At 40.3% G+C, this 25,772-nt stretch overlaps 1 protein-coding gene across 50 annotated transcripts in view; it reads right to left on the reverse strand.

The window, feature by feature from the left end:
- LOC125326132 (ankyrin-2-like) overlaps window positions 1-25,772 on the reverse strand; it is a 277,846-nt gene that overhangs the window by 84,896 nt on the left and 167,178 nt on the right. For 49 of the 50 annotated variants that reach the window (XM_048304010.1, XM_048304015.1, XM_048304014.1 and 46 more), the window contains 7 exons: window positions 24,902-25,000; window positions 24,292-24,390; window positions 11,368-11,466; window positions 8,051-8,236; window positions 7,576-7,599; window positions 5,623-5,721; window positions 4,388-4,486 (listed from right to left, as the gene is read on the reverse strand). In XM_048304010.1, coding sequence (XP_048159967.1) covers window positions 4,388-4,486; window positions 5,623-5,721; window positions 7,576-7,599; window positions 8,051-8,236; window positions 11,368-11,466; window positions 24,292-24,390; window positions 24,902-25,000 — 705 coding nt within the window. The remainder of the gene's footprint in view (window positions 1-4,387; window positions 4,487-5,622; window positions 5,722-7,575; window positions 7,600-8,050; window positions 8,237-11,367; window positions 11,467-24,291; window positions 24,391-24,901; window positions 25,001-25,772) is intronic. The other variant, XM_048304004.1, reaches the window with a different exon arrangement.

The raw sequence follows: 25,772 nt of genomic DNA on the forward strand, positions 1-25,772 counted from the left end.
CTTTAAAAATGAACCAGGCGAGTCTCCCTCTTGCTCTAAGCTCTTGGCATAATTAAACATGCTGTAAATATTCCTCCAGGTCTGCCATTCACAGCACAAATTTGAAAAATACAGGAAAAAAATATACCATGTGCTTGCTTGAGTATTAAAATAGTAACATAAATAACTCCAAATAACAGTCATTATCTATACAACTTGCTTAGACAATCCATACAAAACCCCTTCCCACTCCCTTGTAAACATGGTATGAAGCCACTGAATTTTTTATAGGAAATATCTGCATTGTGATATTTATAATCTGACATGGCTTTATGAACAGCAAAAGCTGATGAATTATTAGTGCTCTGTGCATGTAGGAAGATGAGGAGAAAATGTCACAGCAGCATTACTGCAGGAACAAACACTGTACAGAGCACAGTGCCAAGGCAGGGCGAGGATCCTGCTACAATGGTTACCACTCCCATATGAAAATAGCAGAGCCAAGCCTATTTTGTCAGGATGCAGATCTGCAAAAGGAGATATTATTACTAATAAATCTCAATAGGTTTCCAGAATGAGTGTTAGGGGGTATCTGAAGCACATTCCCCACAAAAAAACCCAAACCAAACAACCCAAACCAACCAAATCTGAGTGGCACCGCCCAGTTTCCCTCATTTTCCCATGGCTACCATTCATCTCCATGACTGACCTGCCACTTCTTTCTGCTCCAGCTGAGCCTCCCTCTTTCCATGGCCCTTCTCCAACGCAAATGGTGCACCAGACCTCCTCCACCATCCCCACACCCATCCCCGCTCCAGCTGCCACGCTCTGGGCACACAACGTGCTTACTTTCCCACACAAAAAGCTTTCCCTTCCAAGACTAGATGCTCTCTTTCATTGCATAAATTTTATTCAGCTGCAAATATTCAGGATGAAAGCCTGCAAGAAAAGTCCCAAACCAAGAAAAATCTAATTTCGATGTTGGCAAGATTGAATAGAAAAAACAGTAAATGTGTGACAACTTCAGTGGCAGAGACAGGTGAGAGTGTTCCTCCCCCTTTGAAGGGTGTTTGCTTACTCCCACAAAAATGGAAATTCCAGCAAGGTGATAAAAGCCTGTGAATAACACTGCATTTTAAAAGCAAAAAAGCATGCAGAACTGAAAAAGCCTCATATTTTTGCTCTTTTTTTTCCTCCTGCAATTTATAGAGCTGACAAAAATAGAGGTAATACAAAAACTGCATTCAGAAAGAATATTCCTAAAACCCTGAAATAGTCAGCAACACTTCCATATTCTGAAAGTACATTATTATAATGATTTCATTACATGAGGACTTTTTAAAATAGAAATATATGCATTTTGGCCATGCTAAAATTGCTTTTAAATGCTGACAATAATTCTCCCTGTAACAATCCTTAGTGTGTTCCAGGAAGGCTGTAAATGCTTTCCTTCCCTCCCGAAGTGAAAAGTGGCAATTGCCACACTACCATTGATCACCTGACAGAAAATTAATCATAAATTAAACTTTCCACCATCTTTCAGAGAAAAAATTTCTGCACAATTTTTCTGATCCCCTAACTCTAACTAACCGTCAGAAGTTGCATGGGTAAGAATCTTGGCCAAATATTAAAATTTTAAAGAAAATTATGCCATTGAAATTCTTACTTATGGAAACGCATAGAAAATACACGTTTGACTAAAATTTTGAATATGAAATATTTTAGTATGGGAAACTTTACTCATTAATTATTTAGTGAACAAGAGTCAAGGGAAGGCTTGTATGTAAATGGAAGTTGCAAAACATACACCAGGTATTATATAATAATATATGTTAAAATAATATTTTAATATTTTATTATCATATAATAATTATCTATTGTTAAAGATGGTATTCTTTTATTATGTAATATTATAATACTATCTCTAACAGATAGTACTAATACAAGTATCCTATTATGGTAGCTGACAACGGAGTTTCCATTTCTGCTTTGGATACAATATAAAAGAGAAATTAAATTGCGCATTATAAAAACTTAATTAGGACTTGGTTGAGAAAAAAATGGTAGAACTTGCCAAAAAAATAAGTAAAATATTATTTTAAAATAATTATTTTAAAATAACATGTAAGTGTGTCAAGAGATTTACCAGCACTTCTACACTTTTAAGGCCTTGTAAGAAATGCCATAAAATTTCAGCAAATGCATTCTGAAATGTATAGAAAATAAAAATACTAATTCCTGCAGAAAGCAGGGTTTTCCTCTGACATGGTGCATTAACTATGGAACAGCAGGACACATGCATCATTTGCTCCCTTTGAGGAATATACATTTTAATTTATATTTTTAGACAACACAGGGGCTCCTAAAGAATCATCCAGTGGAAAATTTTCAGACATAGAAAGCTTCCACAGATTAACTTTGCAAAATTGAAGTACTGAATCTTAATTTATGCAGCATCAGATGTCATGTAACAAAGCAAGCTGAAAATAAACAGAATGAAAGCAGCGAGGACTGTTTTAACTAAAGAGCTTATTTTGATGTGGTGTGGAGCATAAGAACTTGGCAGTGAAACATCCTAGTATTTTAATTCCACTGTTTTGCAGTGACTGTGACCTACTGGAAGAAGGCAGGTGTTCCTGGGAGGCAATGGGAAGGCAGCAGGGAAGGCAAGGTGTGTTAGTACTGCAGCGGGGCAGGCGGGTCCATCCTGCCACAGACAGAGCACACGCAACTCATCCCTGCCTCCTCCAGACCCTACGGACTCACAGCCAGGTCCAGGCACACAAGGTGCGTAGACAGAGCACAGGGAGAGGAGAGACACAGCACGATGACTTGAACAGCTGACACAAAGACACGGACAGAAAAACCAAAGCTCTGGAATCTTCCCCACCATGAGGCGCACGCCACCGATCGCCACCAGGGAGGAGGCGGAAGGTGAAAGAGACAGGAAGCTGCGGAGCCTGTGCAAGCTGGGATATGTGGTCCTTAGGATACCTGTATGGGTTTTCAGGGATATCTTTGTGCTGACATTTTGAGCTCACGTAGCAGCTGACACAGAGCAGGGAGCCAAGACAATGAGAAAATTGGCCCCTCCCATGTATGCCGGGCAAATCCTGTGTTCTCAGATTCATTCACAACTGCACTCGACCTTTGCAGGTGAGCAAGGAAAGGAAAACACCTTTACCTCTTAAAATCCAAAACATCCCTCACAATCATCTGTATCAACCTGTCTAGAACAATATCTAAGTATTGAACAGGAAATAGGTGAATTCAATACTGCCATTCCACAGGCTAAATGAACTATTTCTGTATGACGTGCTTAGGAGCATGTGGAATATCCTGACTGAAGTGTATTATTAGCATTTCATTACTCTTTTCCATGAGATTTTAGGTGTTTATTGTGGAAAATTTCTGCAGGGGTGATTTGTTGCACACCTGCTCGAGGCAGCTTTTTCCATCAGCAGTAGTTTTTAAAAAAAAAAAAAAAATCGTGAGATATCATTTCATAATCAGAAACCAAAACCACAATTGCATATGGAGTTCACAAGAATCACGACCGTCTTCAGAGCTTATGAAGCAACAAATGGTTGATGTAATTAATATCCAAGTAAATGCAGAGGTTGAATCAACCCCCAAGGGTAGGTGACTGCAATATCTTCTACCTTCCTATCTTGTTAAACAAAATCTCTCATGTCCAGCTTTGTGTTCTAAAACACTCTTGATCACTTGGACATGCAATTTTGCAGACCAGCTGCCTAAAAACCAGCAGCTCCCAAGAACCAGCCCTCTGCAGCTCAGTCTGAATAAATGACAATGTTTTCTCAGGTGATTCCAAAATCGCATTTGAAATAATTAGCCCTGCCCATACAACATGATGGGGGGTTTTTTTTGGCCCTGAATGACTGCGAAATCACCCATAAATAAAGGGCAGAGTGACATTTCAAGAGGACAACTGGGAGGAGGAAGCCAGTGAAAGTCACCTAATTAATACCCCATGCTTTGTCTGGGGAAGGGACATGTGGCTGCTGGCACTGAGGAGGTTACTTGTCCCTATATCAGCTCTCCAATAAAAATGGACTGAGCCCACTAGAGCTCACTAGAGTTTCCACAGGCATTTAGGAGTCAGGCGACTGAAAGGCTTAGCTGAATCCAGACCTTCCATTTCCTTTTGTTGTGCATCACCTTGTGTCATGCAAAGTTGGACCAACTAACAGGCTTATTCCCTAAAAACCATCAGTTTTATCAGCTTTTTCTTGCATGATGTAAGCAGCTGTTCTTTAGTCTGATAACACAGAAAACAGTCTACATAAAACAAACACACAAAAAGAATCCCCAAAAGCAAGCAAGGAAAAAAATCCCAGTCCATTCCCCAGAAGGGACAATATAATCAGGGAATAGAAAGACTCACCCTGGTTTTGGCATCGATCTGCCCTCCGCGATCCAACAAGAGCTTCACCATGTTTGTGTTTCCCCTTTTGGAAGCCACATGCAGTGGGGTGATTCCATTCTACACCATGGAAAGAACAAACAATGAGCTGGATGGATCTGAAGGTGTGCGATGGGGGTGAATTTGGGTTTGGATCACAAGAAATGAGACCATCACATCGTAGAGAATAAACGAGAATGTACTAGAGCATCAGAGCTAGGCACACACCGTATAAGCTAGAGTTAGTAATTCCTTCCTAAGCAAGATTCCTTCTCCATCGTTGTGGGGTCCTTGAATAAAGGAAGCAGCGCATCTGCCCAAGCAGCAAACATCGCAGCCCCAGGGCCAGACAAATACACAAACATGTATCAGAGTCCCAATGAGCCGAGAGTCACAAAACACCGATGCATTTCAATCACTGCAACGTACACAGAGGACACAAATGCGTCACTCCTACACAAAGGAACCTTCCTGTGAAGTGCCAAGAGCATAAAGGAGTAGTAGGCTGTGTAAGCTGAAAGTCCTTGAAAACACTTTGGGTGAGGCGAGAGGTAATATTAGCAGCTATTCCAGATTGGAAACAGGAGGGAGTCAGTCTGGAAGGCAAAACCCTGAAGTAATTTAAAGTGTGTCTGGCAAAATTAAACAGCAAACTTGCGACCTGGGAGCTGGGTTGAGACTACCAGAGGTTTTCACTTCAAACTACATAACGTGCAACAGCAAAGAGACTGTACTATGTAACTCGGCAGTTGTTTACTATAAAAGACTAGTCAGGATTAATTAGCTCTTTTACTGTTGCATTTATATAATAGCTATATACTCTACTTTCTGGTTTTGAAATGTACGTGACAACATCAAATTAAAGTGGTACAGCAAATACTGAATACTGAAAAAAACAATCAATCCTACATCTATTTCCAGAGTACATCTAACAAACAGGAAAGCCAAAGGGAGTTGACACATTATGAGAGCATCAGCCGAAGGATCCTGCTTCCTCCAGCTGGGAATACTGGCTGTTACACAACTCCCAAGGCCTCCCTGCATTGCACAGAGGCAACCTTTCAGAATTACTGCAAAAAAGACCTCTTTGACCCCAGCAGAACTTCAGCATTATTTTGCTCCCTACTTCACTCAGCTCTTGACTAAGAGTTACCCAAAGTAACCCTCCCATTTCCGTAGGCCACTACAAGCAAGAGGATGAAGGGGTGAGTCCATACCCTGGCTGTGAAGTCGACCGCAGCTCCGCGGTTCAGCAGCAGCGTGGCCACGTTGACATTGCCATAGTGCGCAGCGATGTGCAAAGGGGTAAAGCCACTCTGCAAAGGGAAACAGCCCTTGTTACAGAAATCTTCTTCAACAAGATCACCAATTTAACTAGAACTTGGTTTTAAAAGTGCTGGCCAACAAATGCATCATGTCAATTTTATCCAGTCCGTGTCCACCTATATTAGAGCACAGCCTTTCAGGCAGAGAGGCCAGTTTTCAGGTGGGAGATTATCAAAAGTGCTTCCTTCTTTCAATCCCCAACTCAGTCTCCTGCACTGGTGACCAATAAGAGTAATTTTCATGACAGAAAATATTAATATATTAGCCATTCTTAAAGAAAACAAAGCAAGTTGCTTATTACCATTCGGAAGCAACATGGGTCTTTCAGGCTGCATCTGTTTACTGGGGTAAATGGCCACAAAAGTTGTTGGACTCTTATGGTACTGCTCTTAGAAATAGAAATATGGACAACATATTTCCTTCTGGGGTTTTTTTGGTTTGTTTTTGATTTTTAAAAACAGTAATTACTCAAAATGTAATTAAAGAGTTTGGTTTACATGACAAACTACTCAGCAGCATAGTAAAAGAATCATAATTATTTATATTTAGATACAATTTGGATCGCAAAGGATCTGAAGGAACTTCGCAACCTATAAATCAAAAAAGCCACATTTTATGTACTGTGTTTTGAATACTAGAAGGTGAAACCTGCTCCAGCTATTAGATACAGAATCGCTTGACAACAACATAAAAGAAGATTAAATGTTCAGAAACTAGGACAGAGAGCAAGCTTTCATTCTCATAAGTAATTCAAGTAGAAAGGGCCTTGCTTTTGAGGTTTCCCTGGACAGCTTTACACTGATTTGATTGGATCTTGCTGATAGTTACAGAAAGGGAGGAATACTTCTGGCTTCTCGACTATAGCGTGCTCTCAGCTAGGTTTCCTTCCTCTCAGTGTCCAAACCACCATTGTAAGCCACTCCTGGAACAAAGCAACGTGGGCACGTGCTGCCCTCCTTCAGCGGGCACTGTAGCAAGCCCCTTCCTGTTTCCCACAGGGAAGAACATGCCCATGGAGCAGGTGCCCAGAGAAGCTGTTACCCTTCAGTTCATATCACTGCTGCCTCCTGGCAGCCTGCTCATGTGTGCACACACCAACAGGGAAGCACCTTCCCATGGGCATGTGCATCCATAATTCATTCCTTCCTCCAACAGAGAAACTCCATTATTCAAAAGGAGGTATTGAAACAACAACTGCATTCTTGGGAACCATTCCTTCTCCTAAAAGTGGCAATAATCTTTTGGGGAGAAATCCTGGTTCTAGCCAATCAGACCCATGATTTTTAATGGAAGTAAAATCCAAAGAAGAAATGTGTTATTTACTGCAGGTAAATTCTGAGTATACACTGTCCCTGAAGGCTTTGCAAAACTTTATGGAAAAGATTGAAATAAGAACAACGGTAAAAATAAGCAGATACCCTGAACAAGTTTTTACCTAGGATAATTTGATTATATTTACTACTGTAAAAGACAGAAAATTAACTTTACTGTTATTCTGGCTGAGCCAGACACCCTGATTTAGTTATGTCAAGTGAGTGCATTTTCATAATTAATGAAATTGAGCTAAAAAAGAATCTTTATCCTCTCTTAGCTCCATTACTCGCTTCAGACTTTTTTGAACTGATGTGAATTCTCAAAAATGTCCTTCAATACTGACACAAATAAAAAGAAATTCTAAGAGAAAGAATGAATAAAAGTAAGTTTTTTGAATCACAAATTTCTATGTATTTAGAAAAAGTAGTATCTTCACTTTTACTGCTAAATAAGAAAGAAATACTGGCAAAGAGCAGAGAAAATAATCATAAGTAACAGAAAGAGTAATTAAAAATTGTCGATCTCGGTACCTCAGTCGTCCTATTCACCATCATCTGATGCACAGCATGGTTTGGGAAAAAGAGGAACAATATTAAAGACTGGCCGCAAAACGAAGAACTATGTTGCTTATTTTGAAATGAGTTATGCTGTTAATTATGGGAAAAGCCATTCAAGCATGCATTAACTTTAAACACAACCTATGCTCCCATGGGCAATAAACCAGTATCCTAGTTAACAGGGAAGCAGTGATCCTGCTTCCGTTCCAGTGGCTTCTGGTTTGCAAATAACAAGGAAAAGCTGGTTACCAAAGAAATGGGAGGCATAACTAAAAAGTGGAAAAATGAGCAGTTTGTCATTACTGTGTACCTTAACACTGCCAACTTAAAGGTACTACTGGTGATACTGGTGGAGCAAGTTGTCCTTCCCCAGCGGAGCAGTTCCATTTCCCCATTAGGAGGCAGGGATGCAAGGTGCTGTCCCTGGGCCCTGAGCCCGCCCCGTTACCTTGGACTGCACATCGGCGTTGTGGTCGTTCTGCAGCAGCAGCGCCGCCGACTTGGTGTCGTCCTTCCTGGCGGCGATGTGCAGCGCCGGCAGCCGCACCTTGCCCTTGGTGTCGTTCTCCAGCAGGATGGCCACCGCCTGGTTGTGTCCCTGTTGCAGTGCCACAGCCAGAGGGGTGAAACCGTCCTGGGGGACAGGAAACAAGGGCTGCTCAGCACAGCCGGCAGCCTTGGGAAGCTGCACTGTGCCCTTTGCACACACAAACTTGGGAAGCGTGTTCCCAGCTGTTTTCCACCTCTGCACTCCATCTCCAGGGACATGACATTGGAGGCACAACATTTTAACTCTTTCAAACAGCTTCAAAAGGCTTTCAAACATTTCAAATGCTTTGAAAGATCTTTTAGACTTCAAAGTAGTCTTTCTTAAGTCAAGAGCAAGCACAGGATCATTCTACAGCATCTCTCAATTACTTCTCATCTTAAAATGGGCCACAAAGCCTATTTTTAGCAATTTTTTGGTAAATTTACTGAGCACTGAACAGTGTCATAGAGAGAACACGTTTCTGCACATCACACATCTCTGCAAAAAGAAAATGTATCAAATGTGTTTGCTGCTGTTCCCATTCCAAGTTACACATGAACCATAAGTCAAGAAATCCAGATCATGTTTAGGAACGTGATTTGAAAGAGGAAAACATCAGATTAACTCTTATTTTTTGAAAAAAGAACATCAGAAAAATCTTTTTGCTTGTCATTCATGGTTTTAGCTTTGTTTCTGTATTAGTTTAAAATTGTCTTGCTCCTTCATATGTGCCTAGGATAGCCAATGCTTTAAAATTATTGATAACATGATAGCAGCTTGCTCTCCTGGCTGAAGTACTGTGGGCTACCAGGTATCTCACTCTGATTTCAAACTGAACCTTGCTTTGGTCACACATCCTCCCCAAGCACAGGTATGCTGTAACCACATGAGAGATGGGACAGCATTGCTATGGGATAGGAATATAGAAAGATGAGAGAAGAATAAAGGCCAAGTTAGGAAGGAATGAGAGCTAACATATGCTGAAAGAAACATCTGAAGAATTGCCAAGGCAATTTTTCCCCTCAGTAATCTAATAACTTTCTCTCCCTTTTGTGTCGGGCTCTGGGTAGGTGCATTGTAACAGCGATACTGCTGTGGGTTCTGCCTGTAATAGAGATTAAATTCTGTACAGTGAATTAAAAAAGGGGGAACAGCTGACAAAACAGCTGAACTGTAAAGATAATTCTGAGATTGGGGCTACATAAGGTGTTGAAATGGCTTAATGCATTTGCCTTTTGCCTCTGGGAACATGAGAACAAATCCTGGATTAGAGACACTGTGAAACCGAGCTCATCCATACCCTCCTTTTTTATCTACACATATATAAGTGTGAGAGGAAATGAAATGCATCCAAAGGCAGTGCAAGTTTCAAGGCTTCAAAGACAAGTTCATCCATTTGATTTATGCCATTTCATCTTGCACCCTTCTCTAAAAGGACGCAACTCTTTCTGCATTCCCTCTCCTATTGCCTCTGGAAAGCATGGCTGACCAAACTTGGAGAAAGCTTTTCATTTCCTCACCTCCCATGAGGAGGGCCAATCTTTGATGCTAAAGAGAAGATCCTCCTCCCTGTATTTCAGTGGCATTCCCAGTTCAGGCTGCCATCCCACCTTATTGAATGTACTGTTTCTTCATCCTATTCATCAGATGAATTCTGGGCACGTACGAAAGTGATGGCAGCTCAGGTCTTCCTTCAGGAACACTCACAAAATCATGGAAACCATCACCTCAGCAAGATCTGAACCTAAAACTGACCTAGTTAAGCAATAAAGAGGTAAAGAGCCTTTACATTACAAGCTACTGAGTAAAAACTGATCTTTCTGATGGCAGAAGACAGATTTGGAGTCAGGTTCAAGAGTAGAAATATTTTTTTTTTTCTCCCCTCTGCCTTTTTTATAAAATCAGACTGTAGTGTGAGTTCTGTGGATGTCTGCATAAGCACAAATTATAACTATCTCAGCCTCACAATTCCTGTAAAATGAATGAATTCCCAGCCAGCAGAAGTTACTGGGAGCTGGCTGCCAGCAGGTAACTGTGGGCTGCAGCAGGGCTGGGCTCCTGGAGAGCCCCAGTTCCACCTGGCTCCTTCACAAGGAGTGTGTTTCTGCCACGTTGCCTGGCAATCGCATGGGATTTCATATTTCAGAAAGCTGACATGTAACGTGATCACCACATCTATGAGGGGATTATTTTAGGAGCTGTCATCAAATGGCACAGTATCCGCTGAAAGAAGGGACAGTAAGACAGCTGTTAACACCGACAGGTTTAAAGGGAAGGAAAGGAAGCATAAAAGCACCAGGATTTCAAATTCATCCACTCGTGAAGGCGGTCCAGAAGGGGAATGTTTCTGGACAGGCTAGAGAAAACAATAAACATGAACAAAAGCTCTGACCAGAGAAGAACTTTGCTATAGCTACTTCTCATGGCACATTCACATCCGAAGAACAAACAGGAAGATGACACACTTTGCAGCACAGAGCCTGTACACTCACCCCCTTGGCTTGGAATAAAGAACATTTGGCAGAAAGAGAGCAGGAGTAGGAAACAGAATGAGCCCAGTCCTAAGGACCAACGAGTTTTCTCCATTGCCCCTAAACCCTCTCATATGCAGAAGGAAGCTTGTGAGATTCAGTTTCTCTTGAGATGGAGTCTCATCTCTCCAAATTAGGTGTTTGCCCTGCTTGCACAGACATTACTACAGGTTTACAATCCAGATCCCCAATTAATACCATCCTTCTGCCTATTTACACCCACGCGGTCCAGCAGTAGAAATGAAGTGTCCATGGAGAAAACAGCCCATTGCCTGCCAAGCTCATTGATGCAATCCTTGTCAGCCGTTTGGTTTCCAGTTTACACTGGTCACAGCCAATAACGAATACTCACAAATTACACCAAGTCACAGGAGAGCTCCTGAATCAGTGTAACTCAGGGGAACAGCAGCAGGAGGTTGGAGTAGGTGACTTCCCAAATGGTTCTGTGAACCCAGCACCACAGAGAGCCTCATCACTTCTGAACTCAACTAAAATCCCAAGGCCCACATGCTGGGTTAATGGATGGACTCAATCTTAGAGGTCTTTTCCAACCGAGACCACTCTGTGATTCTACAACCAAGCTTGTTAACAACTACCTGTTGATACCAACTGACACTGACAAGCCCTCTGGACACAGCCCACACAGTCCTGACTTCAAGTGATCTGAACACACAGGCAAAGAAAAATATGAGTAAACCCCTTCACCTCGGTAGCTGTGCTTTGGTTGGCTCCATTCTCCAGGAGATATTTCACCACCTCAATGTGGTTCTCTTGAGCTGCCATGTACAAAGGAGTAAAGCCATTCTAGGAAGAACACAGGAAAAAATCGTGTCACGTGGAAAGGGTATGTACCAATAATGAACCACAAATAAATAAAGAGCATTTGCGTTTTGTAACTGAATGTAAGAAGAACAGCCTTGTATTTTGCATGTAACACAGTCATGTTCAGTGCCACTTAAACCCACACAACACTCCATGCTTTCACACTCATTTCCTTCTGACATATTTTAAGGAAGCAATGGACACACTAATTATTAATACAGCTATTCCTTGCTGATAGTGCTCAGGGATGTAAAGCTGGCAATAAAGTTTTATGAAAGCTGACAGGAAAGCAAGAGTTTCCTCCATTTATTACATTTACTTAACCGAAGACGTCATCCCCTGGAGACCATGAAGTCCATACCTTCTGACAAGCTGAGTAGAGATAGCAAAGGTTTAACATCCTACATAAAATTTTATAATACATAAAACATTGCAAATCATCCAACATAAAGGAACCCAGCTTTCCGAAGGAACAACTGCATTTCTGACCATACAGCAGGTTCAGCTATCATTTAATTAAAAACATACATTAAAATGACCTACATTTATTAAAAGAATTTGCTCTGGATAAAGCAGTAAGTAAAAAAATTATTCTAAGTCAATCAACCTACGTTAGAAATGCAAGTTCTTTCTTGACATTAAAGTAATTTAATGCAAACATTTGTAATTAATTACCAAAAAAATCCTGAGGAAAGAAAGGCATGGAAGCGAGCTGTCTGTCTGATCCATAATTTACTTCTAAGAGTTTTTAAGATTTCTACAAAGACTTTAGAAAATTCTTCAATATTCTGTAGATTACCATGTACCAAAAGAAGACATAATCACCTATACTTCTGGCTTAAAAGGTCACTTTTAACTAGAAAAGAAACCATAAACCAGACTTCAAACATGCAATTTATTTGATTTTTTTATTACCTTGTGTGCTGTCACACGGAATGACAGCGTTGTGCATTCACACAAGCAATCGGAATTAATACAAATACCATGATAACTAAAAACCTTGTTTCAGAGAAGCCAATATTATTCTTTCTAGGAAACCCGCTGTGGAAATATTCCAGTAATTTCCCAATGAAATGAAATCTCATTTTTCAGTCACTAGATAATACAGAGATTGTAGAACCGATATCTTTACAACCCCCCTCTGTGTTTACAAATGTAGAAGACTGCTCAAGCAATAAACCTAATTTATGTTGTGGATGTCATATGGTAACTGTCATATATTTTGTAGCAAGTCTTTTAATGCTGCTTTGCATAATGTTCTGGTATTCCCATTGATGATCCTGGGACATAGAGTTAAAAAACAGCACCCAGAGAACAATTAACAGCTGTTTAATGCCAAAACTGGGGGATGTATTTCGAGTGGCTTTGCACAGGAGTCAGTTATTACCCAATATTCTCAGAAATTACTCAAATGATTGACTCTTATATGACTATTATAATCACAGACAGTATGACCAACATAGTCTGCAAGTCCATCACACCACAGGATTATCATTTGAAACCATGGACAAAAGAGCTGCAAAGGTAATTTAGTAGGGACAGATACAAGTTTCTTCACTACTGCAGGAAAAATAAACTATACACACAGGGAATGACAAGTTAGAGAAGAATTCTGCAGAAAACGCCCTGAAGGTCACAGCAGTCTTACAGAGACTGGTCACTGGTCAAGCAGCTCATTCTGCTGTAATCAAGACAACCCTTGCACTGGCATAAAAATCTATCTCCTTAGGGAAGCTACCTCTGTTCAAGAAAAACCTAAAAAATGGTGGTGTTCTGGCTGGAAAGGGCAAAGTGAAGGAAAACAGTCTTTAAAGGGGAGGGTGAAGGTCTGTTCTGCATGATCATGATGACTAGAACAAAAAAGCACAGAGTTTACAAGGCTGCTGGAGGGAAAATTCAGGTTAGACATCAAGAAAAGCCTCTTAAACAATAAGGTCAGGCTGATGGGCAGCTTCCCTCCTCCCAAATCACTGCTAAAACCAGGCAGCAAACTGGAAGCACACAGAGCCAGCCTCTCCCATTTTCCCCCCCGGGGCAGGAGCTGTGAAGTCAGGGACCTCTGGTCTCCCGGCTGCTCCTCAGACAGCTCTTAACAGGGAGGGGGAGATTAGAGATCCCATCATAACATAAAATGAAGGAACGCTGTTCGCCGCATAATTAGGATTACTAAACAGAGGCATGAGCTGGCAGAGGGAATTAGGAACAGATTGGGTTCTTTTCCATTGCAGCTGTAGGGAATAGCACAGAGGAACCTGCAGGTAACCGAGCTGGCTCACTGCACCGGCTCTCCTTCCCACTCCGGAAAGGACCAACGTGGCAAACTATGAGGGATAACTAATAGAAATTTTCCACTCGCCTCATCTGCATTTGAATGGTGAAGTTAATCTCTCAAACGTAACACACGCCGTTTGTAAAATCCTTCTAGCTCGGAATATTACACGGATCACACCTGCTAAATTGGGCAAATATGACAATTTTCAAGCCACAGAAAATCAATTTGCTTAAAAGCTTTGAAGAATCTAATTTTTTTAATCAATTCAAGTCCCTGGTTCTGGAACAGAACTAGGACAATAAATCCTGGATTAGGAGACTATAAACAACGCACACATGACTTAATGACCTTTTAATACCAAGAAATACTAAGTATTTTTCTACACAGAGATCCAGAAGAGTGCCCATTCTATCACACGTGCGCTATAATCACACCTGAAAGTACAGCAATTAGGAGAAAAAAAATTCTTGCACGTAAAGTCATTGTCTCTTTGTTTTCCCTCAGGCTTTATTTATAGTCTAAAAACTACTGTATATATTTTGTTGAAATCTGGCTCATTTGGGGAATTACAATATGCTAAGATTTATATGCAAAACTGCCTTTACCAGACATGCTGGAAAAAATTCCCGTGAATTTCTCCCCCTGGCAAGGTCAAGCCTGACTTTGTCTGCTGGCAGGGAGAAGTCTGCTTTCAGCAAAGCTCTGGTTTCAGAGTTTCTAATTGCAGTGTCCCCAACTGCAACAGTCCTGGCCCTCAGCCAGGAAATTCCTATTTTAGGATTCCAAATATGCCTGCTCTCCTTGGCAAAGCTGTGCACAGTGGGATAACGTGCTAGCCCTGCTGCAGCTCTTCCTTTTCCCCTGGCCACTGGACCCCAGGTGTTCCATCCTCCTCCCACCCCACATGGTTTCTGTGATCTGTCTGTCTCCTCCACAGCATTTCTCTCTCTCAGCCAGTCCTGCAGCTGAATGGAAATGCCCACACAAAAGCAGATCCTTCCCTTCATTTCCTTTTGTCAATCTAAAATCCCCTTTCCAGTTTCTCATCTTTTAGTTGCCAAGAGCTATACACCAATGCTTCAGCTCTCTGTTCTGCTTCTAGAGATATTTCAAAGCTCAAAATCCCATAGCTCCCCAAACTAAAGAAAACATTTTCCCTTGACTTTTGTTTCACTGTCCCAAAGCATTTCCTGCTGTATCCATGACATACTGGGAAATTATTCTCCATGGCCATACTGCAAGGGAGACTGACCTCTCTCCTTAACATGTGGAATAGAACTCAGCAATTTTATTGGGCCAGTGCTGGGCACTTTTTATTTCAATAAATTTCCCTTCAGTTTAGGATCCCATACTACCCAGAATTAAAGGAAGAATACCAACTGTGACCTGGAAAAGGAGAAATGCACTACAGTCTTCTTTCCTGTAAAGCCCAGCTGTGCAATCATGTTATGTCTGTATGTTTAGGTTTGGTGCATCACCTGAAAAATCGAAATTAATTGTGTAATAATATATAACATTCATTTCCCAACAATTGTTTCATCTGAGTATTCGTGGTGAGGACAGAATACTCCAATTTCATTAGCCCCACAAATGTGAACTGCAAGATGTTTACTGCTGTAATATAACGTCAGAGTGAGAAATTCTCACTGAACAGAGTATATTTCATACTCTGTTCTTTCTGCTACATTCACTGATTTACTGGCTAATTGGAGAAAATGAGTAGCTCTCAAATGATTCTTCAAGCTATTAATACAAATTGGCAAGTCTATATATGACTCAGAATTTGTATAATTAAATTGTGCCCGAGCCCTAATGAAGAACACAGACTGAAGAAGCAGAGAGATTATTAGAGTATTGATGCAGTTCTATAGCTTGGTGGAGTTTTATTTCATGGCAGCCTTTCAAGGAACTAAGGTTCCTCTTCACATGCAGTACTGAACTGCTGGCTGTGGACTTTAGTGTCCACATACCTATAGTATCCATACACCTTATATCCATATATATATAAATATATATCTTTTTTTACATATTGATAAGGAAAAGACAGAAAATAGAGATATATAATCTCTACACTGTGCCTATTTGAAGAGGCTTCATGAGAATTAGCAACATATCCTTTGACTAACTAGTCAACATAAACCCAGATGAACATAACTATTTTATTTTATAAACCTCTAGGAACTGTTTAAGACTGTACTAGATGACAGAGAAGACCAGGAAAGGCTAGAAAACTGGCACCTCATGCAATGGCTTACATCAAAATGCTCAGATCTACTTAGTTTTACTTAAGAAAAACAGATATTGACATTAAGGATGAGACATAACTGAGACAAACTTAGATTATTCATCAAACAGCTCACACACATCAGAAGACCTGTGTGCGCCATGGTCATGTGCTAAAATACTAATATAAATATTAATACTAATAAAATACTAATACTAAAATGTTTTATGCAGTTAAGATCATGGTCATTTGGGGGCCTTCAAGTTCAAGACCTGTTCCAGGGTTTTTTTCTGTTCTTCAGAATATTGCTCAACTTCAACAAGAACAGTAAGTTTCTGATCTAAATCTTTATTCAGCAACAGACAATTCATCTTCCTGTTTTCCCCACTTTCCACCAGTACCAGTCTAAATCAGTGGCACCTACACATCACCTTAACAGTTCTACCTGCAGACACTGTTTCCCTTATCCCAGTTGCCAGGAATCTCTACAGGAGAGAAAATAACTCCAGCAAAGGTTATTCTCTCTCAAACAGGACAATGTTATGCAGGGAAGGAAAAGAACAGAGGTGGTGGGCACAAACTGAGCTTAAGAAAACACTTTTTTACTGGGAGGGGGACCAAGCACTGGCACAGGTCACCCAGAGAGGCTGTGGAGTCTCCATCCTTGGAAATACTCAAAAACCAGGACATGTTCCTGGGCAGCTGGCTGTGGGTGACCTTGCTTGAGCAGAGGGTGGACAAGATGAGCCCCAGCGGTGTCTTCCATCCTCAGCCCTTGTGACTCCATCCTCAGCGACTCAGTGAAAAATCCTCTAACAATCCAAGCAATAAACTAATTGTAATCAATGAAATATGGGAGTGACAAATAAATGCCATCTGCAAGCTAAATTCAAAGTACACATCTTGATAGAACCATTAATACCACAATTCTGGGAACTTTGCTCAGTGCATTATGCTCAGAGCATTATTTTCAGCCAGTCTATAAATAAACTCTTCATAAGAGGATTGTATCCGAGCACAAGAGATTCTCTGTATAAAAGGGTGAATTAAGGATAGATCAAGGTACCTATGTTGATTTTTAAAAGTCTCTTTTTGGTTGCTCTCAGCTTACATCAAAATCCAGGATTTTAATGTAGCAGTAATTGTAACAATTATTTGCCTTCGTATGTCATTTTCATTAGATTATATTTTTCCATGACACAGATAATCCATACTCTTTTTCATTAAAAAAATCTCATAAATAATTGAACTGTGACATCTACATTTACATTCAATCTAACAGCAACTGTGAAATTTGTGAAGATAAGGGTGTAAGATAAAGGGATAAGATAAAGGGAAGTTCATATAATTTAATTTTAAGATGCCTAAGGAATCTTACTTTGCCATATAGTCAACAGGAAGTAGGCTACTCTGAAGAAAGATGGGGAATATTCAAATCAAGAGCTCCTATACCCACACTGTAAGAGAGAGAGATTCAATAAAAACACTTTTAGATACATCCACAACAGAATGAAATACTGTGGATTTCTGACCAAAGCACCACATGTTTTCTGGGCAGAATCTTTCTTCCAGACTTCCAAGTGAGCAGTACGTTATATAGTCACTTGCCTGGGCTATCATTTCCTTTTATAATAAAGCTAGAAAGTGCTAGAGAGGATGACATAGAGATTAGATGTAAGTATTTGTGCACATAGAAACGCTGGATGTAAAGTGGCACACCCTAAGGGGAAAGCAAGCTGCTGTACTCGAACCTGTCGTAAAATCCCCCAGCAAGTGTCAGCCAATCACTGAGGTGGCAATTCTCGCATCCATCACACATGGCAGATGCTGAGGCCCACAGAGTCCCACAGAAGATGAGTAAAGTACCCAGAAACAAGATAAGAATTACTGGATTTAGGGAGGCTGGTCCCTAAACTGGTCCAAACGGTTAAACAAAAAAAAAAAAAAAAAAGAAAAGAAAATAGTATTTACAGATGAGACAACAGATTATAAACTAACTTGTAATAAATATTTTTTTAAAATGTAGTGACACAGAAGCCTACACTGAAAATAGCACCACCCCTTCAGCTGTCCCACTAATTCCCTAATAATATAAACAGTGTTTGCCACTCTATACTTACACCATGGCAATAACGACAAAGCCTATGGATAAATGATGCTGTCTGGGCTGTGACAAACTTGACAAGTTCATTCATGAGATATCACCCAGGACTCCAAGAGCAGCACTACGTGTATGACACCTGCTGCCTCCCTACTGCAAGGCCCCTCTTGGGAAGTGTGAGTTGAAGTCACTTCCGAGCTGAGATGCTGAATTTAAAGAGCACAAACATTCTATTTCAGCAGCTTCAAATACCACAATTTTTTCCTCAAGGACAGCAAAGTAATAACAGCCTGAAACACAGCCAGGCAGAACCAAGATGTTCCATGCCCTGGAAATGGCATTTTTACACCAAGGGAGCCTGTAATAGAAATGGAGCTGATGGAGAATAATGGGAAGAGAACAGATTAGTCATGCACAAGAAGACACCACCTTGATACTGGGCATAGGTGAGGGTCCAAAGGCTTAGTCTGGGAAGAGTTTCAGGTTTGAATCTGGGCACTCATCCAAAACTGCATTTGGGGTTTGTCTTCCAAAACATGCTAAGAGAAAAGCAGTCCTGAAAGTATCCATTTATTGTGTGTGGCTGAGGGCTGGAAGGAAGACAATATTGTGTTAAAGCAAAAAAAAAAAAGATGTTTCTATTTATTTGGTTGTGGCTCAGTCATCTCTACGCTCATAAATATACATGGCTAGCATTTGCACTGCCTGGTTCTCACAGTCACCACTGTGTCATCCCAGCAGGGGAGAAATATGGTGTGTTGGTCTGGTAAGCCCTTACCCTTCCCACTGGCATGCTGAGTTCCTGCAGCCCCCTAAAGCTTATACACTTTAAGAATAATTATTACTGACTGAAAAAAACATTTCTTGTTTCAATCAGAATCTTTCCATCTGGACCACTCGTTCTTTTACAGCACTTTTACAGTAAAATGGACTCAGACACATACTGTAAATATTTTCAGTTGGTTTTCAGTCTTTGTTGTTTGAAATATTTGGGTTTTTTCATTCTCCTTAATGTACAACTTTTGTTTATGTCCCTCAAAACCCATATAATCCTCTAAAAGGCACTTCTTCCATTTTTTCCCCTCCAGTGAACAAATAATGGGCCTGACCCTTTATTACATTAGCAATGACAAACTGTAGCTAAATTACTCCTCTTGATACACAGCAGCTAAAAATCTGACGCTCTAAATATATTGATATAGAAGCAGAAAAACCCACTTGGTGGAATTAAAACCTTTTGTCATAATGGAGTAGCAAATACTCTGCAAAATGTATTCCATTCCGAAGGTTAGATTATCCTTACAACCCATGGCGGGAGCAATCCCTGGTAAAGCAAATCCTAGGGCATCCTGAGAGAGACAAGCTGATCACTTCTCTGAGAATCACCTAAATCCTCCATTTGCTTTTGTGGTAACACGGAATGTGGACGTTCAAGGAGCTCTTATCGTTCCTTTTGGAAATGTGCCGCTCTAGGGATTGCTTCCATCTGATGAGAAGTCTGGATAAGAATGCTCAAGCAGTCACAACAGCATGTCCTGTGTGTTGACCTAGGAAGTGGTGACCATAACAGGGGCAAATTTAAGCAAAAATATTTCTTGGCTAATATGTGCACAATGCGCTTAGAGCAGGATGTCGAGGAAAGGAAACCGGAGGGCTTTTAAATAACAAAATCAGCTTGGGGGAGGACTGATTTATCTAATCCTTGTTCTCTGTATCTGGGTCACTTTAAATAATCTGATGATTAAAAGGCAGCTCCTCCTTTCGTGAGGGCCCCTAAACAAAGCAAGGGTCAAAACACAACCTGTGCTAATGGGGAACGCATCCCATTGTAAATTCAGTGGCAGGAATTTTAAAATTGAAGGGAATCACTTCTTTCTTAGGTAACTCCAGGGTATGACAGTTTCCTTACAGTTCCCAAACAGGAGCAGATTGTATTTACTCATTTTGCCTTCTACTTTTCAGCTTTATACCTCAAACACTTGGCATTTGTCAAAGTGCCTCATCCTAGGAGGTGCAACTGTCCACAGGAGGCTTTTCTTGACCTTGTCGGGAATGGAGCAATGTCAGGATGCAAGGAAGGCACGGTCAGGACGGTTCAGCATCACTGCTGCAGGGACAGTCTACAGGTACGCTCAGTTATTAGGGTTACTGCAGTCAGGCTATCAGCACATTTGGAAAGCTGATTTCCAGTTATCGGACATCTCTGATGCCTCTACTACCTGAGTCAGATGGTCCAGGATGACTTAAAGAGAAAGTGACAGGGACAAAGAGTAATTTATCAGAAGAAAGGGTTGGACTCACTAAATCTGGTGATATTTCTTCCACCTGGAAAAAAACCTCAAGAACTCACGTAAGAATTCCTGATATCTCAAAAATGTAGATCTCATTGGGAGGAAGAGCACAAAATGTAGGTACTTTTCTAATGCACGAGCAACAACTAAGAAGAAGTTTGGGGTAAAGAGATGATCCAGCTATGCAAGAAGTGTAACACCAGGCTCAGTGAAAGTGTGTCACGGGGGCATGGGTGTGGGTGGATGTGACAGAAGCGAGTGGCCAACTCCACTTCCATGGGTCTGCCTGATGGAACAATCCAATGCTCCCTGAAGACTTGGCCTGAATTTTCCACTGAAATTCACAAGTACCTAGAGGATTCACCCACCCCAGTGAATACATAGTACAGAAGATGGCATCGATCCATGGCATGGACCTTGTTCTGTTCTGCAAGGAAACACAAAGGTCAAAGGAACAGCCTGCAATGCCCCAGTGGATCCATTACCCACTGTGCCTTCTTGTTCATACCATCCATTCATTATCAACAAGTGCAGCCCGGTCAGATCAACACGGGACCAAAATCATGGCCAAATCAAGGAGAGAAATTGCAGAAATCAGGTTTTCACCTGACGATACCTGTCTAGATTTGCTCATTGAACTATGAGTGGAGTCAATCAAGTGAAGGGCTTATAGATACTCATTATATAAATATATTTACTATTTAGTATTTGTAGTAAAAGGTGCTTCTAACTGAACCAAAACACTCCACACTTGTCCAGTTCTTGGTGGAAATATGCCAAGAGATAGCAGCAACCTGTAAAACTTTGGCCATTCTGGGTGTGCCCTCGTCCCACCCTTTGCCTGAAACACACTCCAGGAAGACGTGAGCTCTCAAATGGCAGGCATGCAACTGGAAGTGGAGTCATTCAATTAGTAATCACTGTGCAATTAGGCTTTGCATCAAAATAGAAATTACTTTTCTAAAAATAGCACTGATGACATGTTAGCTCAAAAGGAACAGAGCTTTTAAAAGAGGAAGATAAACAGAATAACAGCTCTGAAGGCTAACATGAAACTGAAGGGCAAAGTAATCTAATATAAACCCAAAATCTATAAAATCAGAGCACAGAATGCTTAACGGCCTCAGATAGCACAGATGGGGTTTGTAATCCCAGTGGTTACAGTGGGTTTAATAGCATTTTCTGAGATAATTCTGTTATTTTGCTGTTGCAAGGAACTAAGAAATGAGTGTGGTGTTTCAGATGTCATTGCTTATAAGTTTTGATAAAGGACAGTGTTTTTATGCAATTTAATGGAGAAAATGAAAGGAAAAACAATAAACCGAACAAGCTGGAGTTGCAACTACTCCTTTATCTACCAGTTCACAATCAGAGAAGAAATTTTGTCACTAAGGGAAATTGTCATCACTGAAAATGAGAATGGCCTTGACAGGTACTGAATTCTTTAAAGAGGAAGTGATGGACCAACCGGAGTAACTCTCCTGGCATTAAATCACTACCAACAAATGCCATTTCACAGGGGCCTAAAAAATATAAAGTGTGAAATAACAGAGATACCAAGGAGAAGATGTAATATGCCCTCAATAGCAACAACTGCTCCTAAAAAATTTAAAGGTGACAATATGGCACCTATTTTTAAAAGTGGAATTGAGGGAAAATGTAAGAACGAGAAGTTGGGCATTTCAGTTATAATTTCTCACTTTTGTATTCCATTTTACCTTTAATTTGTATTTTTGTTCATTTCTCACTTTCTCGATTAAGCTCTTTCCTGATATGATTTTTTTCTCCTTTTTTTCCATCAGTGACATGTTTCTAGATAAATAAACCTTATTATTTGAGAACTCAAGCAGATTCTGCTCAGTCATTCTTCTTCCCTTTTTCTAACTTCCTATTTTTCTTTTTTGACCAGCTGTAGTTATGTATGCTTGAACCTTTCTTCATCTGTTATCATAAATCATGTGTCTATTCTTTATTAATTTTGGAGTTTCTGAGGTTTTTTTCTCTCTAACATTCATTTTCTGTGATATGTGATTCTTGATATGTCAATGCAACCTTAAGCAGAAAGGCAGCATTCATCGGCTTCATTCCACTCACGGAGCACAAAAAAGTTACTTTATAATTAAGGGACACCTTCCACTGGAATGTTTCCTCTGGCAGTGGCAGCAAGAGCCTTTGAACATCTCCTGCCTGAAGCAGCTATTATCCATCTCATCCACCTCTTCTGGAAAAGCACAGCAGGCCAGAAAGACACAACTCAAAGGCCCCAAAGCTGGATGACACCACATTAAGGACTCAAGCTCCCAGTCAAGTCAACAGGACTTATTTAATTAAGACAACAAGGCACAAATGCAGGACATCTGTATCCCAGCAGTTCCAATCCATCCTGCCTGGAGGCAACCAGTGAGCAGTAATGGGGAAAATGTCCTCCATCAGATTAACTCAATTAAGTCAAGTAGCAAATGCCTGTTAACAGCTCTGCGTACACTACACAAAGCATCCAGTGAGAACAATAAATGTGTTTAAAACTAGAATACTACATAAACATTTTCCAATTCTAATTGCTGGTTTGGTTTTTTTTAATTTAGAAAACCTCATTTATTTTTTCAGCCTAAGGAAAAACCTTCACAAAGACTTTTTGAGGAATAATGCTTCATGAAAGTATTGTTTTTTACAATTATTTCTCTTACCATGCTCAAAACATTAAAGACTTTTTTATCTTCTACATGAAAAGGCTGATAAACATATGAAGAAAACATCCAGTTTGTTCATTATGAAAGGAGTTTGCTATATTTTTGAACGAAGGAATTATGTTTCTTATCTTTAATGGGAATAGAGCATGGGGAGCAACTGACCATCAGCTGTCCTTAGAGAGCTCTTCAGTCATTTTGGTGCAAAAAGCATAATAGAGAACACATTGTTAAAATCTTGGAGTCAGGCAGCTTAAAGTTTTTTTCAATTGCTTTCTCTTGTCTTAAAATGTGCTAAAGGTACAGACAAACATTCATTTTGTAAAGCTGCTTGTTCATCTCCTGCTCTCTACTTACTTTACCCTGGTCCATGGTGAATTTGTAATGTCAAACAACAGGAAACACTCCAGGTCCCAGTTTCCCAGGTCTGGGCAAGCAAGGTGTGGAGCCAGTGCTAGGAAAATTTAAATTTTTTTGAGGATGTCACCAGCCAGGTACCTCAGAAAGATGTAGTTTCTTTATCATCTATATCATCTGTTCAGCCCCTTATAGCTAAAGACAGTTGCTATAATTAAGGCAGCGTTTACAAACATTAACCAAATTATTTATTTGAGAAATGGCTCTTAACCCTAATCAAAGCAAATCATAGGTAGGGGACATCACCCCATCCTCTGATGTGTTTTGGAAGACCAGACGAGTTTCATGTCAGTGGAAATAAGAGTGCCATTTTTATACTTGGTTTCCCTGCCAGGACAAGGTGATTTTCCCCAGTTCAAATGTACATTGCAAACTTTTGATGGAAATTCTTTCTGATCACATAAAGAAAGTGTTTGGAAGCCTGGAGTAAGTTATCTGCAAACTTTTACCAAAAAATAACCATAAAAAGCAATTGTACAAATTAAGCCCTTGAGAAATTATCTTCATTACTGCTCACCAGATACCACTCACATATAATATTTATACACTTGGAAATATTTTAGGAATTCCTAGTGTGCTTCAATAAATTGTTTCAGAATTTTTTCAGTCACCAACAATACAAGTTCCGGTACCACACAATGAGCACATAATGACTTCAATTCAGTTTTTACTTTTATTCTACTTACCAAAGAATGCCTCCATTTGCTTGATTTTTCAGGCTTGGATGTTTAGAAGCAGTGCCTAATATCGCAGATCTAGCTTATAAAAGCTCACCAAATAACTTTCAGAACTGAAAAGGGACAAGAGCACCATACCTGAGATTGTGCATTAATATTGGCTCCTTCCTTCACCAGAACTTTGACAACTTCAGCTTGTCCTGCTAAGGATGCAATGTGCAGGGCTGTGTTCCCCTTCTGTTAGAGGGAAGTGGAAAATTCAAGTTACCATTAACCTTTTTCAGGAATCATTTCAATCAGCAGTTTTTTATAGCATTCATGTGCATGTGCCTGCCTGAGGAAAGGCTGAAGGAAAAACAACTTATCCCATGGGTGTTCTTTCCTTTGTGCCCATGGGTGAAAAGACTCCAGATATGATAAAGTCAGTTACAGATTTTCACAAATTTGAAAAAATCTACTACTTGGAGCTATACTAATTCTCCTTAAAATACAGAGAACCTGTCACTGGAAATAAGGAAAATCTCGTATTGCTAAAAACTTCTAATGCTTCCCCTCTATTACAGTACAAATTATATTTTTCTCTTCACTTACTTCCAGTGAGCTTCAGCAGAGACTCCCCAGCCGTAACAGAAATAACAGTTTAAATATCAGTGCAGTAATTATATTATTCTCTTATTTTGTACTTTTTGGGGTTTTTTTCTGTATTTCTCACATGTATTGAATAAACTTACAGACGTGCATGAATTACCTTAGTGGCAGAATCCACAGCTGAGCCTCTTTCCAACAATTCCTGTACCAGTCCCACGTGGCCCTCTTTGGCTGCCAGGTGCAGAGCATTGAGTCCATTCTGTAAGCACAAGGGCCAGATCCATTACAAATATCAGATGCACATTCCTACCTCACCCTGGGATAAGGAGAAGATTAGGAGCTGGAATACTATTACATCTCTTAGCTGACTGTCTGCATAAGTCAGATACTTTGGACATGGCTGTTTAAGCCAAGGCTCTGTGGGACAAACTTCCCCAATAACATTTTTCTCACAGTAACAAATACATTAAAACAAACTGTATTTTGTGAGTATCCAGAAAAGATTCCTTATTTTCTAATAGCTTCCCATTTCCATAGACTACTACCTTGGGCATCTCCATGGAGCCCAGTATTTCAAAACTTGAGTGATTTTTCTGCCTCACTTTATCATAACCTTATCCAGCCCTACTGAGGTTTTATTAATACTGAGAAATCACAGGACTTAGCCAAATTTACACAGGATATGTTTACTCAGTCAGGGTTCTTCCATGCTGACACAGCTGTCCTGAACCCTGGTCTCTCCTCTGGGAAAACTGGTATCAAATAGAAACCCAAAAGTACAAATAGGCCAAAATAGCTGTTGACCACTTTTGACTTCCAAACTGATCCTTGATCTGGTACCGCTGCTGGTGTCTGATGAGCAAGTCTTCACTAAGCTTTTGACGTTTTGCCATCTCAGTCAAAAAAGGAAAAGAAAATTAATGAAATAAAAGCTAGGATTGTTGAAAAAATAACCTAAGAAAGTCAGCATCTAAATCCTATCCACATTGAACGGGAACAGGATACTTTATCTCATATAAATTCCTGCCATG

Source organism: Corvus hawaiiensis, chromosome 5 (assembly GCF_020740725.1).
Source record: "Corvus hawaiiensis isolate bCorHaw1 chromosome 5, bCorHaw1.pri.cur, whole genome shotgun sequence".
Taxonomy (NCBI): Eukaryota; Metazoa; Chordata; class Aves; order Passeriformes; family Corvidae; genus Corvus; species Corvus hawaiiensis.